The 20,014-nt window shown below is 33.5% G+C and overlaps 1 protein-coding gene across 4 annotated transcripts in view; it reads right to left on the bottom strand.

Annotated features, from left to right (window-relative positions):
- The window catches only part of LOC132696838 (probable cationic amino acid transporter), a 64,381-nt gene that overhangs the window by 5,724 nt on the left and 38,643 nt on the right, over positions 1-20,014 (bottom strand). For 2 of the 4 annotated variants that reach the window (XR_009618087.1, XM_060661895.1), the window contains exons 4-13: positions 10,055-10,285; positions 9,796-10,004; positions 7,419-7,590; positions 7,177-7,360; positions 7,001-7,125; positions 6,637-6,943; positions 4,692-4,798; positions 4,538-4,632; positions 2,245-2,483; positions 479-760 (exon numbers count right to left, since the gene is read on the bottom strand). Coding sequence is in view for 3 of the 4 variants with exons in the window: in XM_060661895.1 (XP_060517878.1) it covers positions 479-760; positions 2,245-2,483; positions 4,538-4,632; positions 4,692-4,798; positions 6,637-6,943; positions 7,001-7,125; positions 7,177-7,360; positions 7,419-7,590; positions 9,796-10,004; positions 10,055-10,285 (1,951 nt within the window). In the remaining variant the exon portion in view is untranslated. The remainder of the gene's footprint in view (positions 1-478; positions 761-2,244; positions 2,484-4,537; positions 4,633-4,691; positions 4,799-6,636; positions 6,944-7,000; positions 7,126-7,176; positions 7,361-7,418; positions 7,591-9,795; positions 10,005-10,054; positions 10,286-20,014) is intronic. The other 2 variants (XM_060661896.1, XM_060661897.1) reach the window with 2 other exon arrangements.

Below are 20,014 nucleotides of genomic sequence, written 5' to 3'. Positions count from 1 at the left end.
TTTTGCCATGTATGGCAGGGATTTTTCTCTATGACCTCTCTGCTCTCCCAAGAGTTATAAATCTTAAGGTTTAAAAAGAAATAGAATCTCACTTAAATTTGGTAGTGTTTTAAACGTTTTCTAAAACAGGCAGTATATGAACGCTATATCGTTGATTTAAGTATAATATCAAATATTTCTTCCTTGCTAATGATTTACTGCTTTTTTGAGAGCTGCCATTTAAGTCTTAAATTGTTAGAAAAAAAACACCCACTTAAAATTGGGAGTGTATTTAAATAACACTACAGAAAAATAGATAAAAGTTCGTTTTTACTTTTTTGGTTGGTCCCAGAAATACTTCCGTCCAATAGTCTTGCCGAAGTAAAAACTAGAACACTGTGTTAAAAAAGAAAATTTAACGTGAAAACTATGTCTTTTCCCAACCACTACTCCTTGACGCTGAAACTGAGTAATATCCTGACAACCCGACGGCGCTTACCTGAAAATGTTTTGATCAGCATTGTAGGGCGAAGTGCTGTTATTGAACTTGGCTTTTTCGTGATCAGTTACGGTCAGTTCGATGTTGCCGTCCGCGTCTGGCTGTTCCTCCAACGTACTATTTTTGATTCCGTAGTAGAAATACATGATAAATCCCAGTGTCATCCATATGGTGAATCGAACAAGGGTGAGTTTCGATAGTTTTAGTATTAAGTAGATATTCACAGTTATCGCTATGGCCGGAACGAAAGGTAGGCCGGGAGTCATAAACAAAATTGTGCTTCTGCAAGGAAACAAAAATTATCGATACCGATATTATCGATACTTATCTTTTTTTCTGGAAAAATAAGAACCTTTCCAGACAGAAGGATTCGGTTTTCACAATATTATGAGGGGAAAGATATACTTCAACCAGAAATATAGTGCTTTTACAACCGACCCCGTGATTAACTTTGCCTAGTGTTTATTACTGCAAAACCGCAGCCCTTACGCTAACAAGCGGGATATAAGTATGTTTTCAATCTTTTTCCCCGAGCAACATGTACATAAACAAATTAGTACAAAATTTATTATGTTCTATTTCATTACATTTCTACATAGTATCATTATTAATATGCAAAATATTAAATATAATAATAATAGTAACTTTCGCTACTGTCGTCACGTTTATTAATTGTGTGGAACTGAAAATCCATTTTCTTCAAAAAAGTACCCAACGATCTTCGGCACAACTAATGTTTGAGTCTGTCAGTACTTTTTTATTTTTAGGGTTAAAACAGTACTCACTTTATAAGCGTCGTAGATTATACGCCTAACTAAGTAACAACATTTTCTCTCACTTTTCGGTTGGTTATCACATTTGCAACAATTGTCCTTGCAGTTGACTTCGGAACTTTGGTCATGTCACTTGTTTTTATTCCTGCTAGTACTTCCCCTTCTGAATCCCTTATAAAATTGTAAACATTCAAAACAATTTGTTTAGCAAACAAAGGAAGTAAGACAAATGGATCCGCTTTTTTTATTTACTTAGGTAGTTCGTCTTATAAATTGTCATTAGGTTCGACTACAACCTCCACTTCGTCTTCAAATTTGTCATTGTTTTCCATGTCTTCCCCTAACAGGAGAACATCTGCTTCATTCCACGGTCTCCACATTTTATAGAGTTAAAAAACAGGTACCTTTATCTACGCGAATATGATTTATAGTCTTAAAGAAGACTATTGTTGACAAATCGAAGAACTATGTAGAAGACACAAAAATACAAGAAGAAGACTGTTGTTAATCGACAGGCACACGAGACAAAAATGATTATTTTCGAACTTATGTGTAAGATAAATAGAGTACAGGTACTTACCCTTACTCTTTGAAATATCCAGTGAAAACAGCCACGCAGAGTCAAAACTCGAGAATCAGGTATATAAATAAGGATCACAGTAAAATACCTCCGTAATATATACCAACATATTGGAATTTAGGTTAAACTCTTAAGAACGATATATATTATCTGATATTAAAATAAACGTTTCTACTTATTCGAAAATACCCGCAGCATCAATGCTTAACCAAATTTAAAACGATCCATTTACGTTTCAAATAAAAAATTCAACAAATATTCGTTACGGTCAATAAATGCACTATATTTTTGGTCGTATTATACCATTGCGTTCCGATAAAATGTGGTATTAAAGATTATTAAAAGACTGTGCGTTAATTTTGCCCAGAGGTTTGTTTCACATGTATCGTTTTCATTGTATATACTAACATTACCTATTTTGGGGCTTTCTCGAAATAACCAATAGCAGCGCGACGATACTTAACAGAAAGAGGCACATGAAAATGCTCGTCGCTGTGTTCATGTTATCAATCCCGTACACTATGATTAAATCGAAAATAATAATCAACAGGTACAGGATTCCCACCATCTTCATGACGAACATTCCGGACTCTTCTGTCGCCGGTCCGGTATCGACCCACGGAAATATTGATGGGCACAAATACGTGGCTGCCTAAAAAAATGATGTATGTAGTTATTGACCTTTTTTAGTGGTTGTCACAACTAATTTAAAATTATGTAGGGTTTCCCATAACTTATCCGCCATAAAACAACAAGTGGTAATAAAAACTGACAAAAAATTACAATATGGCGGAAAATGGAAAATTAAGCTAACGATTTTAAAAGTCGAAAATTAAAAAAAAAACAGTTAGTGGGTTATAGGTCAGCAGCAGTCAACTTCCCTTTTTAAGAAATATTAAATCCACAGTATATAATTTAAACAAACTGCCACATATTAAACAGCGAACAAGCTTTACAAATAGAGATATAGTATATGAAGATACTTCCGTTTTAAAAATTTATAAAAATCAACACAGATTACAACATTTCTGTCCTATATCATAAAAAAATTTTAATTTGGGGGTAACTATTTAGGGTTAAGTTATTGTAAGAGTTCTCAAAAATAAATCAACAATATGGAACTTACTATTAACAGAACCACAGTTCACAAAACAAAAAATAATTTCGTAGTGCCATGTAAAAAATATAAGTCATTGGCTATGACCGGTTGTGACGTCAGTTCGCTAGTTAGACTACGCGCCAGCCGGGGGTAGCCATTTAGTGTTGATCCTGTTGCTTGTTTTTGTTGTCTTGGGGTTCAGTATCAAAAAGAAAGTTTTGAAAAAGACCGAAGCCGATTTATACCTTTAGTGGATATGTTTATGGTGACATCTTACATACAAAACACCGAAAGTTTTTATTTTACCGATGTTCGCTTTGTTAAAGCTAAAACGTGCGTTCCTATAAAATTTAGCAACTAGTTTTAAACCAATGTAATATTGTAATGTAATGATTTTTTTTAATTAGTGGAAATCTAAATATTGATTTTAAGGTATATTGGCATTTATAACTTGGAGACTGCAATGGGATGGGTGCATTTTTGATAGTTAAAAATGTTTGGACGATTAATGCTAAAGTGACATCTGAACATATTGTTAACAAAAAACGACGGATTTTATTTTCCAGTAGACGAATAAAAAGTTTATCTGACGTTTTACGTGTTGTACTTAAACACGCTGGCACGATCTCTAATATTGTTTTTGTGATGCTTCCAATATTATTATTATTATTATATATAACACACAAAAACTAACCAAACTGGCGTAGATTAAATACAAACACACTTTACACCAGTCAAAAATAAAGGTAAGTAATATAATTCTCGGCCTATAACCAGAGAACAACACTTATAACACATCGCCGTATCGATCGAAAAGTAGCGGTATGACGTCACGATCGTTCCCCACGTTTAGTGTCGTTTAAAAGGAATAGCTGGGTGTCACAATTTGAATTATTTATTCCAACTTACATATTGGGTTTTGCGTTTTGATATTTGGTATGCCGTTATTTTTATACATAAACAAATGCATTAACGAAATAAAAAAATATTCAAGTTCCCTATTACCCTTAAAGTAATTCGTTTGTTGTAAATGAGATAAATGAGTAATTAACTTCCATATCGATATTATATTTTTTTGTCATTAAAAAATACCTAAACTGAACCTCATTTTGTTTTGCTGTCGTCCTACAACCGGCTAAATGTTTACTTGAAGGTGGTAGACACTGATTCAGTAGAAATACTAAAAGGATGTCGAAATTCCATTGTCTTTATTTTTAACTTACAAAATGTTTCGGACAGTTGTATCACTACCCGTTATCAAGTGTAAACTGAGTTTACACTTGATAACGGGTAGTGATACAACTGTCCGAAACGATGTGTAAGTTAAAAATAAAGACAATGGAAGTTCGACATCCTACCGGCTAAATGTTTTCTTCCCATTCACCTTAAAGTACGCGATGTTCTAATTATCGTTAATATTCAGCAAATCTAGAAAGCGCTTTCATTCATAAGGATGATTTATTTTGTTTATAATTATTTACGATATAAAGCTGACACTGAGTAGGGAGTTCATACTAGAATACTGTAATACTATTTACTCCTAATTTAAAAGATTTAAAAATGAGTTGCAACTTAAAATCTACAAATGGTGTAAATAAGATTTCTACCTGCAATCTACGTCCGATATAACCAAGACTCGGACCAACGGTCGATCCTACCACACCTCCCGTACTAGTAGCGCTTCCAGCTCCATGAAGTGTTCCTGCAAAGAACCGCGGAAAATTCAGTAAACATGATTGCCTTTTGTTTAACCGCATTTACCGTAAAATTTGTTTTCGGTTCTATCCGACACCAAAAACTGATCGTCCCTCATGGAAAAATCCTCTTCTGGTTCGTCGCCACCAAAAGTATCGTCGCTGTCTGGGGAACTGCAATAGGTTAGAAGTCGATTTTGTGCTACGTTTGCACGAATATAAGGAAAATTTGACTGATTGAACTTCTGTAAGCGCTCTTAGATACGAACATTTTGGTGGAAGCTCAATCGCAGTGGAAAATATATTAATTTGGAAGATGCGTGTCTCTCAAAAAACATAATATCAACTTATAATTAAATTCTGTTTCAGTAATTCTACTTCTATCATAGACCAGTTTTTTTATGGTAAGGAATTGTTTTATAATTATCAGAATTAACACTCTGCATTGAGATACTGATCTAAGACGCTTCCCATCCTAAACCCGTTCAAAGAATCTTTTAAAATTATAGATATTCTCTTCAGATTTTCATAGTTATGTCAGCAAAAATATTAGTTTGTTTCTAAAAACAATTAAGTTTCAGTTAAGGGACATCCTTAAGACGTCTCAAGGATATACGATGTTACTGTGCGTAGGGTATATCTGTTGGGTATGGTTTGCGAAGTCATCACTGGCAATATTTCAAATGCATAATTTTTTTTCCCAATAATATTTAATCTTTAATTTTGCTTCTGATGGTAAAAGGGAAGGACTGCCAATTTAAATCATTAATAAAACACATTTTAAATACGTCTTTTTTTTTCTATTGTATATATGAAAAAATTGTAGGTATATAATATATCAAAAATATAGAACAACCTAACTTAAATTATCTTAAATATATATTCGGACGAGCAAATATAGAGTAAGGTACTATATCTTGAACTAAACTCCAAAAGAATAAAAAATATTATACAGGTTTTCTGTCATTCTTTGGTGGAAGCAGGAAGTTTAAAACATTGCTCACGCTCCTTGGCTCTTTTCAGCCAAGCAGCTATTGAATTATCACATTCTTTTTACAAAACCTGGATTCCTCCTACGTCCAGAACTCTCATTGGTAAGATCTCTTTTATGAGAGTAGGTGCTATAGCGCGCAAAACAAACTAGGCCAAATTTGACTTTTCAGTTTGACAGTAAAGGCCTATTTTCATGCAATATTTTTTGTCAACCTAAAAATTTTATTACTTTTTTTTGCATATGATGATACCTACTATCAAGATGAAACAAGCCTTAAAAAATAGGGAAAACGTTTAATGAAATAACCCAACAACCATTTTAATGTGAAAATTTGATTCCTAAAATTAATACTTTGTTTTTGGGGGGGTGATTTTCAGAAAATACTTTTCTGAAAAAAAAATGACATATTTTTTTAAATTATGCAAATATATAGCTAAAAATATAATTTTGTTCTGGGCGATTTTCTCTAATATTGCTTACTTAAATAAAAAATTAGTTTAGTTTTGTATTGCTAAATTTAACTGCTAAAAAAACATGAAGAGAAAGTAGATTTTACTTTTGTTTTCAAAAACTAAACAATAAGATAACAAAAGAAGTCTAGAATCAAAAAAGATATGCAGTCTAAAAGGTACACTCACATATTATATGCTATTTGGGTAGATATATAGCATATTGATAGTGAGTCAGGTTGAGATAATTTTACGGCTCTGTAACCCAGAGCGTGGATAACGGATGATTTGTGGGACGCATGGTGATGTGATAATGCATTAAGGTATCGGTATGTGTGTTTTCTGTAAACATATTGACCCAGTGTTAGGTGTGATTTTCTATTGATACATTACATTTATTCTGTTGGATGAGAAGGTGCGAAAAAATGTAAAAATATTATTTACTCTAGCGCGCTTACTTTTAAAGATATGTAACAAAAATATTTAAATTCATCTAACTTCTGTCCACAAAGAAAAATCTAAAATGGTTGTTCGTTACAACACGAAAACTGCTGGCGTATCCGATTTACCTCCTCGTTACTCTTCTCACCATCACTCTTTGCGTAGACTGAGTGGGTAGCGGCGATGGTGAAGGGGTGGGTGCACCAGGAGGACCTAATGTGGCGTCGATGGCTTGCTTCAAGGCGTCTGGTTCTAGTTGATTGCCGTAAAGGTGCCTCACACCATTTGGATTTTGTTGGATGCCATCCTTAGTCGGTGAACCTCTTAGAGGTGTTCTAAGACTCTGAGGAAGAAGTTCCACCAAATTGGTAGAATGCGGTTGGTAACGGAGAATTAAAACGCATGTTGATACTAAGGTGTATGCGAGGAGTGTTCCTGTAAATATTTAGTTTTTTTTTATTGCTGACGTTGTATTACGAGTAATAAACTCACCTATAGACATCATTTCGACAAGTATTTCTAATCGTATAAAAAGTGCTGCTAATGCAGCAGCTAACCCGCTACAAAATGTGGCCAGAGCTGGCGTTCCCGTGCTCGGCCATACTTGGGAAAATATCCTGTAAATCTGAGCTTTTAGTCATGGTCTAGAGAAGTAACCGTTAAATTACTTAAAAATTAGCCCGTCTTGGGCCATGGCGTAGATAATTCTGGGCATCGGAAACATCGAGCCGAACATTGATACTGTTAGTCCAGCTAGTGCACCTACCGCGACGATATATTTACACCTATATGCTCCCACGTAACCAAACATCTCGACTAAAGCTGAATCCTGATCCACTTCTTTCCATGGTACTGAAATGGTGTGGGAAAACGTATGAAAAGTTTTCAGTTCTATTGAAAAAAATACTACCTATTAGGGTTATCATCATAGAACTGGTTACGTAGGCTATAAGGATAATCCCAAGACTACAGATTATCGCCAATGGTATCGACCTCTTGGGAGTCGCTGCTTCCTCGCCTGTGGTAGCGATTATATCGAAACCTATGAAGGCGTAGAAACAGGTCGCAGCACCGGTAAAGACCTGTTATCGGAAATTTTTCAACTTTTTCCAAGGAGTAAACCAATGGTACAAATTTTATTTAAGTGTTTTCAAGCCATATAGAAATACACGGAATTATTAAAGAAAATAAATAAAATGAATTTTGAAACTACATACATCTAAGCAACACCTCTGTACAGTTCTAAACCTATTGCCAAAGAAACATAGAAATTATTTAATTGGGTTAGCAAATAATTAATTACAAACTAACCAACCAGGCGGTTTGTCAAAATTTATTATATAGGATATTTCAATAAAGACGACTCGCAGTTAGTGAGGTGTGTGTTAAAAAATTTAAAGACGTTATACAGGGCCTTATTTAATAAGTGTCCGAAATTTCGCAAGGTGCGTCAAAGTTTAATTTTAATTTTTGCTTTTTTATAAAAAATTCCGATACTTTGACATAAGAAATTTTCATCACTTTATAAGACTTGCATCTTTTTGCACTACCCTGTATTATAATAAAAAAAAATGGATAATTCACTCTGTTTTATCTGTTTTGTAAAATAATTTTTCCAATCAACAAAATAACCAGATGAAAGTCAAAATAACAATAAGTGTTAGAAACGTTCTCCCCAAAAAAATATAAATAAAATTTTGACACCTTTCGATCTTATTTTTACACATAGTAACTTTTTACTTTAAACATATTTTATAATTAAACCTGTGAAGTGTGGGACATTTAAATTAGCACCCAGTATATTAACCAAAACTCTTGGATTGCATGTTTTGATTATATCTACATTTTGCGCAATACGTAAAATCAGAAGGTTTCTGTGCTGATGCTGACGTTTCAATATATTTTGACCATTTTCTTAAAACGCATTATTTATTGCATTTGCGAATTCAATACTTTTCGTTACAAAATTATAAAATAAAGTGCACATATTAAATTATACTTTCAAATGTTTTTGTACATTTCCTTTGTATCAAACTATTTCTAATTACCCAAAGCTCATACAACGTTAATTTTTGATGACTTTCGTTTGTGCCCTCAACAATTATCGATATTTCGTTTAACCACTTTTGTGATTTTATCGTGCCATACGGAACACCCACCACCAAATTTGTAGTCCGTTAATATCGGTATTTAGAAATTCGTTGAATATTCCGACCTTTTTTGCTATAATCATTTTTAATTCAGAAATAGTCCGAAATATCTTTTATTAAAACATTTTTAACCGGATCCTGAATAATATGAATATAAAATATCCCGGCACGGTGGATGCGGGGTAATTAAAACCTGTGGTCTGAAAAATTCCGGTATATTTTTGACGTCGTTCGCAACCCCGGCTGTAATCATCAATTTTTTACTGGGGTTGTTATCGATTTTTCTTCGGCAGAAATTGCCGTTACGGTTTTTATTGTCGCAAATGGAGTTAATAACGACAGGGATTTAAGTTATATTAAGGATGTAAATTTTCATTTTCACATTTATCATTTAACTGTCGCCAGGGTTCGCTTTCATCTTTACCCTTTAATTTAAACATTTTTAATTAATGATAATATTAATTAAGAAGTAATTATGCTTTATTATGGTGTATTTTTTTTGCTTTAGAAAAACAGATTAATATAATTTTGAATGTTTGTCGAAAATATAGTCTAAAGGAGGCTGTTTTATTATATTTATATTATTATTACCTACAAGAATCTTTTTATTAACAAAATTGTCAAACGATGGTAATAGTAGCTATCAGTGCTCGATTAGCCAGTTAATAGCCCAGTATTTTTAAAATCGAAAAACGCTTTATTCCTAATATTTCTATATAGCTAGATGTATCTACAATTTTTGAAATAAGGCACCTTATACAAAGCCCCCCCCCCCCTTTTTTTTAAATGTTAAATAGGATGACATAAAAATGGGGTGTTTCTCTTTGACCAAATAACTTTTAAGGTCTTTTGAATTTAAATTTTTAATGTTGTAGTCACTTTTTCGTTAATTATTATTATTATTATTATAGTAAATCAACCCAAAATATATAATGAAAGTTTTTAGTCGGAGAAATCGATAGACAATTTAGACGTGCAAAAAAATAATTTTTGACATGGAATTCCAAATGATTCAAAAACGGTAGGATTTATTTAAATATAAAATAAGAAGGTTGTTACTTGCCAACGAAAATACAAACAGCCCGCATACACAACAATTTAATATTTAATATTAATATTTTTTTGCCCAACACTTACCCCTGGCCAGCCTTGTGCCAAAAACCCCCCGTGTTTACTCCAGTTATCCGTGTTAACATAAAATAATCCCGCAGTCATAATAAAAACCCATACGGAAAAGTTGATAACGTTGAGGATGTTGTTGAATATCAGGGATTTCTTGACGCCGGCGACCAGCACCACCGTCATAAAAAGGGTTATAACGAACGCTAAATAGTCGGGATCTCGTCCTGAAACCGATATGGTGGACAAACGGTTTTCAAACAAAATCCAGGCCTACCGAAAAAATCCCCGACGCTTGTGTGCATCGCTTCCGTAATCGCTTTGTTCGAAAGCGCATCAAAGCAGGCGCTGAGCGCGCACGCGCACGCGCTCGTGCCTATTAAATATTCTAAGATCATGTTCCATCCTATAATGAAGGCTACGAATTCACCTACTGTAACGTACGAGTACATATAGGCCGATCCCGTCGTGTGAGGGACTCGAACACCAAATTCTGCGTAACACGCCCCTACAAATAAAAAAAAACAACTTTGAAGTAGTTCCATTAATTGGTGCCAATAACTATAGCTTCGCTGAAATTAATAATTGTAGTTAATGTCTGTATAGTTTGATTTTTATTACACTTGCAACTTGTGTACTACCGGCTATTTTTTCCCGAAGTTGTGTGTGAAAGTCGGCTCAAGAATTTTGTTTTTAAAAACCCAAGGGTCGATAAAAAATCCAAATATAATCAAAATCACTAAAAATGACCATTTGACCATTGGCAGTTTAAATACGTATATTTAACATAAATACTTTTACGAAGAAAGCCATTCAGTTACACCTCTCAATACTATGGAATATTAAACATCGAACAGAAAAAACTAAGTGGAGAAGGTATTCAGGTAAAATTCACACCTCCTAGGCAAAATGCAGACAATAGATTTTTTTAAGCAATTCAAACATTTCCATTTTTCTCACTTTTTGTATCCCCTCAAGCATATACTAGAGCTATAGAGGCCCTGTCTATGCCGATAATAAAGCAACCATTCAACATGCGCGCGAGATTTAAAAATCTCGTTTTTAACGAACGACCATGTGCTACTCAACAACAGCATGGCCGCTGACAAATCGTCAAGAAGTTTGGACGCGGAATTTTCGGCAGTATTTTCTCAAAATATGCCTAAATCTCGTTAAATGTTCTTGGGGAGACGACTTAAGTGTGTGTAAATAAGTGTTTATCGAGAAAATGGCGGAAAATGCAAGTTAGTGAGTTACCTTCTCTACATACAACATTACCTTCTCTACAAAAATATCAAGTAGGGCCACTATATCATCTAACAGCTATATGTCCACAAGTGTGTGTGGTAAATACATTGTGGCGTTAAAAACTATTATATTGAGTTAAAAAGACAACCTTCAAAAACAAGTTTCCACAAAAATAATCATTCATATTTTGCTGGGTTGCCGGTTAAAACTATATGCATTTTTAACAGCAATTGTATCTGATAAAAATGCGGATGTTGCATCCAGTCTAACGGGCTTTAATTATAAAACCTTAATATTCGACGATTAACCTTAATATGGTCATAATTTACAACCTTTTTTTGCTATTTTAAATTTCTTTTCCTGTCGGGGCTATATGAGTGTAAAATTCATGGCTTGGTCAAGCGTCGCTTTGGTCAAGTTTGGATCTCTTAATTTACAACCTTTTTTTGCTATTTTAAATTTCTTTTCCTGTCGGGGCTATATGAGTGTAAAATTCATGGCTTGGTCAAGCGTCGCTTCGGTCAAGTTTGGATCTCTTTCATAAAATATATCATCATTGCGAAAATTCTGGCAAAAATTTTACAAATAATATGAAATTTACAATATGTCGTACTATTTAAAATTTTTAAATTCAAAAGTTTGCACATAATACACAAGTTAATAAATATAATATGCTGAGCTATATGATGTGGCTTTGGCTTAATATAGTGGGACCGCACATCCAAAACACTTTCTTCGCGCATGGCACAAATACAAAGATGACATGTAGAAATTACAATATCTAAAACACCTATTACCTTTGGATGTCGAATATTTAGGTATAAACATATCACTACACGTTGATGTTGATTTTTGTAGGAGACAGCGATGAACGAATACGGCCGACTCTTGGTTTAAGAACTATTTCTAAATATAGAAAATGCTCCATTAACAGGCAAATAAAGTCTGTTCATAGATATAAGAAAATGACTAACTGATACGAATTAAGGAAAGACCCGGGCAAGCTGTAAGAATGAAATATGGCCGAACAGGTTCCTACTTTGCTTAGAATTTTATTATTTGGGGTTTTGTAAGGAAAGATACTAAACAATATTTATTCATTTATTTATGTATTTATGTTTAAATCTAAAACAAAGTTACAAATTATTTTTATTAACTAGTTAAATTACTTAAAATTATTCACAAAATATATCAGTATCACTATCGCTATCATCGCCTGTTCTAATTATTATTTGTTCTATATTATTTGCAATATGGATATACGATTGTTCTGCTTTTTCTATATGTTTAACAGAATTTGCCCAACTTTGTGGAGGGATGTTAGAAACTTCGGTTTCTATAAGTTTGAGGACATTGGAGTTAACACGGGGAAAAACATTGTTACGGCGAATGGCAGATTTCAGTTGGTGCCAAACATGTTCAAAGGGACTAAATATACAGTGGTAAGGTGGTAAGGCCTTAAAACCGTATGCCCTAGATTTTTTGCATAATTGTCACAGACGTATTCATTTTGTAGGTTCAAGCTTTGTAGAACCTCAATTAATTGCTTTTTGGTATAATCTTCGTAAAAATAAATGTCGTTATTATGCATGCAGTTTTGGATTGTTGCTTTTGTGTTACACAAGGAAGGGGTTTTAGTTAACTGTCTACTGTGATAACTTGCATTGTCCATTACAATGTCGCTATTAGGAGGAATGTTTGGATCTAGTTTGTTTTTAAACCAACTTTCAAATAAATCAGCGGCGGTGTCTTTATGGTAATCCAGAGAAGAATCTTTAATATTTTTCGCAGACAGAGAAAGTCCATTTGGAATCCAACCATCTTTAGAGCCAGCATGCAAAACAGTTATTCTTTTACCTCTTTTTGATTGCGCGTTTGTTTTACACTTATCAGTTGAGTCAACCCATCCCTTTTCCGAGGTACCATAAGTGTGGAACCAGGTTTCATCCAAGTAAATAATTGGCCTTTGTTGTTCTCTGTAAATCCTAATTTTTTCTAGATATTCCAGTAGCCATTTTCCAATTCTAAAAGATTCCATTAAAACTTGCCTCTTGTCAATTTTTTAAAATCTAAAACCCATGTGTTGAATACACTTCCATAAGGTATTTCTGCCACATTTAACACCGGTTTCATCTTTTTCAAGCCTCCTAATTAAGATATCTAATGTAAGCATGCTGTTCCTCGTATAACTGGTAAATTTTACGCCGTATTATATCTTGATTACTAATTAAGTTAAATAAAATTAAACTAAGTAGTATACCAAACCAAAGAATATTAAACACAGGTAGATATAAAATTATTTTCTATTACGGACCACAATTTTACCTGAATTTAAATTCCGAAACTTTAGGTAATAATCTGGTTGCATTATATGTTAATGACAACCCTTGGATAATCCCACTCAAAAGCAATTGGCCACTTTCTTATATCTATGAACAGACCATACCCATAATAACGGGGATGAAGTAAACTATCTTGTTTCGCTTAGGAACCAATATTATTCTGGAAAAAATGTTTATAAGCTGGCATACAAATTAAGTAGTAATATATTTCTGATTTGATAACTGGTAAATGGGAACATTCACTTATATCTGTATTATGTGTGCATTTTAATTCTTTGTTTGTTTGTAATTGACGAATGTAGAACAATTTTATAATATTGGTTTTAACTGAATACATATCTACTTCTCTATTATTATTTACACACAGTATTGAAACCTCTAAAATCGAAATAAAACTAATGCGTATAGAGACCCGCAAATACGTTATAGGAATATGTACAACAAACAACATAAGTAAATGTAAATTTAAAACAAAAATACAATAGAACGGAGCAACAAATATATCAACCAGAGAATCGGTGACTGAATATCTAGAAAGTTAATCACCTCTGTGGCGAAGATTGTTGTAAGGCTTTACAAGAGAAGGAGCGGAAGCTTGTTCAACAATAAAAAGGCACAAAAGGAAAAAAAAGGAAAAGAAATCATAATTTTACATAACATGCAAGTTTGCAAACGGCACCGTTAAAGACTGGGGATTTTTCGCACAATTCGCACGCCTTATTCGACAGGGTTGCCAGATGTATCTATTTACCTCAAATGGGTTTACTTTTAGAAATTGCTATTAGAAATGTCAAATATCCCAAGTATTAACTAGGTCGATTATTATGCCACAAATTGCATTCTCTTTTGCACTGTTCGTATTTACATGAAGATTGATAGTAGTAATCTTGCAACCCTGTCCCAAAGGTCATGCGAAAGTTGCCGACTACCGTATGCGGAAATATGCTAATGATTTCAAATATTTCGAAGTTAATATTGATCAAGTTCTACGTGACAAGCGGCCATCATTGATAAATTAGTGTTTGTGTGGTTATAGGTTTCCTTTTGGTTTATTTAACAATTTTCCGAACACACGCTCTATAATCGAAACAAACGAAACTCGGAGTTCGCTTTCACGGCCAAAGTAAATACTTTCTGAATCGATAAAATCTATTAAAGCAGGAAATGGTACTAAAGTTGACGATGTTTCCAGACACTAAAATCTAAAAAAAGGTATCGGGCCCAATCGATTTTTGTGAATGGACGAAACTTAACGCGTCTATATATGAGAGATATACGATTTCTTTGATTTGTTTAGGCGCGGCCGGGTCAGTTGATTAACAGTAGATTGAATCGGGATCGTTGAGCGACTTTCAACAAAGGTTCATTAACGTTTCCCGCGTTTTGACGCGAATGTTCGGTATATCGGCAAATTTTCTATTGATATCGAACTTTAATTACCCGTTGTTAGTTGGGCATTTATAAAGCAGAATAATTCCAATTTATGTTTAGTTTACACGTGGAACCTTTTTTTCAATATAACATCGAGAAGAGTGGTTGTTCTGTAGTCAAGTCAAGTCTGTTTTAGATATGTTCGTTGATTTTATATTTTAATATGATTATTGATAAGATTATGTCTTCATCGTTAATTACATGTACAGGGTTACTATTTTCGATGTATAGAACTTGAAGTTGGCATTACTGTTCAAGATGTCAAGTGACTTATTCTCAGTTTGGTTTGGCAGTTCATTATGAATAGACTCACGCCTGAACAACGCTTGCAAATAGTGCAATTTTATTTCGAAAATAATGGTTCTGTGCGGAATACGTATCGTGCACTACGTCCATTTTATCGTCGACAAAATCGTCCATCGATTAACCATGGCACGTTTTCGCACCACGTTTACTGTTATTGATAACTCGCATCCCCAGAGACGCCGTACGGTGCGTACAGAAGAAGCTATTGCTGCTGTAGAACGTAGTATTGAGGAAGACCCGAATGAGTCCATCCGCCATCGATCTGTGTCCATCCACTTTATGGAAAATTTTACGGAAGGATGTTGGTTTACGTGCTTACAAAATCCAACTCGTGCAAGAATTGAAGCCAAACGATCATCAAGTAAGGCGTAGATTCGTCGAATGGGCCCAAAACTAGATTGCCGTTGTTCCCGATTTTCATAAGCGAATTTTATTTAGCGATGAAACGCACTTCTGGTTGAATGGCTACGTCAACAAACAAAACTGCCGTATTTGGAGCGAAGCTAATCCTCAAGTGTATGTCGAAACACCGTTACATCCAGAAAAACTGACTGTTTGGTGCGCTTTATGGGCTGGTGGAATCATTGGTCCGTACTTCTTCAAAAACGATGATGGCCAGAACGTTACAGTCAAATGGTGGTCGGTATAGAGCTATGATTACTAACTCTTTCATTGCTGAATTGAATAACCATGATGTCCAGGAGATGTGGTTTCAACAAGAGGGCGCAAAATGTCACACAGCTCGTGCCACAATCGATTTATTGAAAGACACGTTTGGTGACCGCCTAATTTGGACCTGTAAATTGGCCTCCAAGATCTTGTGATTTAACACCGCTAGACTACTTTCTGTGGGGCTATGTAAAGTCATTGGTCTATGCGGATAAGCCACAAACGCTTGACCATTTGGAAGACAACATTCGCCGTGTTATTGCCGATATACGTCCACAAATGTTGGAAAAAGTCATCGAAAATTGGACTTCCAGATTGGACTACATCCGCGCCAGCCGTGGCTGTCATATGCCAGAAATCATATTTAAAATGTAATGACACAAGATTATCTTTTGGATAAATAAAATTCATGTCAATCGAATAATTCATCTTTGTTTTATTGCAACTTAAAGTTCTATCGAAAAAAAAAACCCCTTACAACGAGATCTTTTCAGTCTTCTCTCCGTTGAATATAATTCCCACCAAAGTTTATGCCAAACTTATTTAATAATATATTATTATTATATTTTTTTGTATATTTTCTCAAGCTCATAGCCCCGAAGAGATCTTGCTATTAAAATATTTTTTGCATCCTTTCGAAGAAGGCTATTTTCAAACCAAACTTCAAATAATTTTCCGTGTGCCTTTTTGTTAATGCTCCAAAGATTGGGTCTCTTCACCAAACAAATTTGTTTGGGGAGCTTTATTTTGATACTTAAATAGTTGTTTAATCCCTCCCTGCTTTATCGTCTCTTGTCATGATTTGACTAGAGTTTCAATCATATTGACGCTTAGTTGTTAGTCCGATATTTCAAATCAATTATTTTGCAAATTATTATTATTTTTGTTATTAGACTATATGAAATTTTATCGTCTACTATAAGTTTAAATAATATTGTATTGTAGACATCATGCTAATTACTAATGTAATAAATTTATTTTCCATATCATATAGGTATGTGGAGCCACTACCGTTAATGATAATATAGGCACTTTTCAATATGCCCAAGCTATGTCATTTCGAATGTCGCTTTTAACCAATGTAATCTACTAGCGTTCAACAATCAACATGGCCCCTGACGGTTCGTTAATTTGACAGTTTGCAGTTTGGATCTGGCATTTTTACTGCAGTATATTATCCAGGTCCTGTTAACTGTTCAGAAAATAATAATAAGTTAAGTTGAGTTATAAAGAAAATGGCGTAAAGTGAAATTTAGAAGCAGACCCCTGCATTTTCTTCCTTAAGAGTAGATTATCATAAATTGAATGAATGAAATTGGCGAAAAATTGGAGAATTTTGTGCCAAAATTTTGTCTGGAGCTCGAATAATTTTCTTCTAATAATTTATACATCAATTTGAAGGATTGTGGTCTAGAGCTATTGGTATACTCTACTGATTTATTGCACATATGCGCTCCAAATTTATATGACTGAAATAAGAAAAAGAAAGAGCATGATTCCAAGCTCAACTAAAAATGAGCGGAAACTCCGAGAGGCGTAAAATTTTATAGACTCTAAACAATTTTATGCCTTTTTAAGGGGAGTTTTCTGCACGATATGGACGCGACGTGAAAAAGTACCACCTAGGACGGAAATAGCTTTACGGAATAATTGCAAAAGTCTAAATTTAACATATCGTTTTTCTCAAACCGATCTGATATATTAAGCTTCATTTCCAAAATTTTTATTTAATGAAAGAAAGCATTTTACCATCATGAACATCATCCTGTTGAAATCAACTCTGTTCGTCTGGAACATTAGCTGTTAATAGGCTGTTTTGAATTTGAGAAAATGTAAATATCGGTCCCCAGAAAGATTTTCATCAAAAAAATAAGAAGAAATAATTTTGTTCAAAATCCCTGGTCAGGCACTTATTTTTTGTGCAATTTACAATTATGTATATACAATTTTGTTTATTTATTTTGATTTTTATGTTAAACAAAATGTGGCTTCATCATCTTCATCATAGTTTCATAAAACTGTAGCCTACGCAAGGGACCATCTTCGTTCAGCTGCTTCGTTAATGTAATCTTGTACGGATGATACTTTTCTTCTTTTAATACACGCAAAGCTGTTTGTTGACTAACATTATTATTCGAAGTTACTTCAACTTCTAATAAAATGTTTAATCTTGTGTTCTCATTGGTGTGGATTTTGTAATTGGTTTTTCTGTATATTTTGAATTAAACAAACTATAATCTTTTAGTCGTTTCATATTAAAGTTAAAATTTCAATTCTCTGAGATTCATTTACATGCGCCGTGTTCACTTTCTTTACTGAACCAAATGTAACTGCGACCAATAACAGCTTAAATGGTACTAGCTACTTACCTGTACATTTCAAATTGAAATTTCTGTATTTTATTCTATTGCTCATAAAAAGAACGAAATAAATACAGGGTATGTGCATAGATGAATTATACTGTTTCATAAAAACAAGAAATTTTTACCCACCCTGTATATTTTGTAATTACTGCAAATAATGAGCAAGAAAAAATGTTGATACCTAATTTTTAAATTAATTTTCATCATTGTTTAGCCGTTCACTGTATATACATTGAATTCTATGTGAAGTTAATGAAAGGGTTACCCCTATATAACTGAATTTCTAAAGAAAATTTCTCTGAAATTCGTAATGGCTTTGGATTCAACACTGAGAAGAAACGTTCCTATTTAGATAAATTCCTCGATTTCAATAACAAAGATCCCTTTAGAGCTCCTGAATTGATTATATTGTAAGTTGTGATTGGACTCCCTTAAAGTGCGATAATTGTATAAATTATGCTAAATTGAAAAAGCAATATGGGTAAAAATTAAATAATGAATACAATTTAATATTATTTAAGGGTTACATTATGCATTAACAAATTTGATTTTTGGTTATGGTTGCAAAGTTTGATGATTGGCAGTTTTTCTGTGCTCGCCAATTATATCGAATTCGTTTTAATTAACCGTTACATGGGTGGAGAGTAAAGGGGCTTAAGGTCGGCGTGGTTTCGTTTACACTAATTAGAAACGGGACATTAATCCCCAGTGGTGCGTGTAAACACATGCCCTGCTGACTAACAAAACCCACGCGCTGGTTCACAAGTTGCTGATAACACGAGCTATTCTTACTTCTCATTAACGGCAACTATAAAATCATTACATTTTATGGGTATGGAAAATTGTAAAGTTGTATTTTCCTTATTTGAATATTAATCTATATTAATTTATTACTCTACTATCGAAATTAAGTTTTTGCAAATATCCTATATTATATTTAATACTTCCTACTTATTAAACCAGATAAAACAGAAGATTTTAATATTTCGTTGAAAACCAGCAGCATTTTGATTAGTTTGCAATTTATGTTTGTATGCGTTTAAGTTGAGACAAAATGTTTCCGAATTTTTATGGATTATGGATCCAAGTTTATTGACATGTAATTGTTTTTTGCTTATTGCATTTGTAACAAACGATTCGCAAGACAAAATATGCAATGCGTGTGCCAAAGACTCTAAAATTCTTATAAATATTTATTCACAATAAAATGTAATGGAAATACATACTATAAACTATTTGGATTAAGTGTGCTAGACTCGTCGCAGACTCGAAGGTTGTCTTCGTCAATTTTCATACAAAACTCCTTGCTCTATTTTGAAGCGATATTTTTCGAAGTGTGAATGTACAATCATTTCAATATTAAATTGGTGGAAGTTGTGAATCGCCAAATTCAGGATAAAATATGGAACCAAGGAACTTGTGTATTCATTTTTTGCGTCTTTGTGTCTTCGTACCAACGCGAATTGAGCAACTCTATACTTCCTTGTGTCTTTTGAAATTTGTCTCAACCAATACGTGGAAATTGGGAATAATTCTCGAACGAATCCATTTATAAAATATTTATTGCAACTTTCAAAATAATAGACAGTGGAGTTAATTTGAAACCATGAAGTTTTATCGGGTTGAACGTTGATGCGTTCCACTTTAAAAAACATTCTGTAAAAGTGAACCGCTTCAAGTCAATTATTTAATATAATAATAATCTTTTTTTTTTGTCAATATATTGTCCTTTAGTATTTGCTCCAATCATAAATTTACCACATCTGGCCTGTACTTCTGGTCAATCACCAACTGATCTAAAATATTATCTTAAGCTGAAAAGTGTTCATTTTTCATTTTTTATGTTTATTTTTTCATTTTTTAATATTGTCAAACTTT

The sequence above is a fragment of the Cylas formicarius genome, unplaced genomic scaffold (assembly GCF_029955315.1).
Source record: "Cylas formicarius isolate icCylForm1 unplaced genomic scaffold, icCylForm1.1 PGA_scaffold_1__22_contigs__length_36826433, whole genome shotgun sequence".
Taxonomy (NCBI): Eukaryota; Metazoa; Arthropoda; class Insecta; order Coleoptera; family Brentidae; genus Cylas; species Cylas formicarius.
Note: the sequence above shows the minus strand (reverse complement) of the source record. Positions and strands in the feature narration are given on the sequence as shown.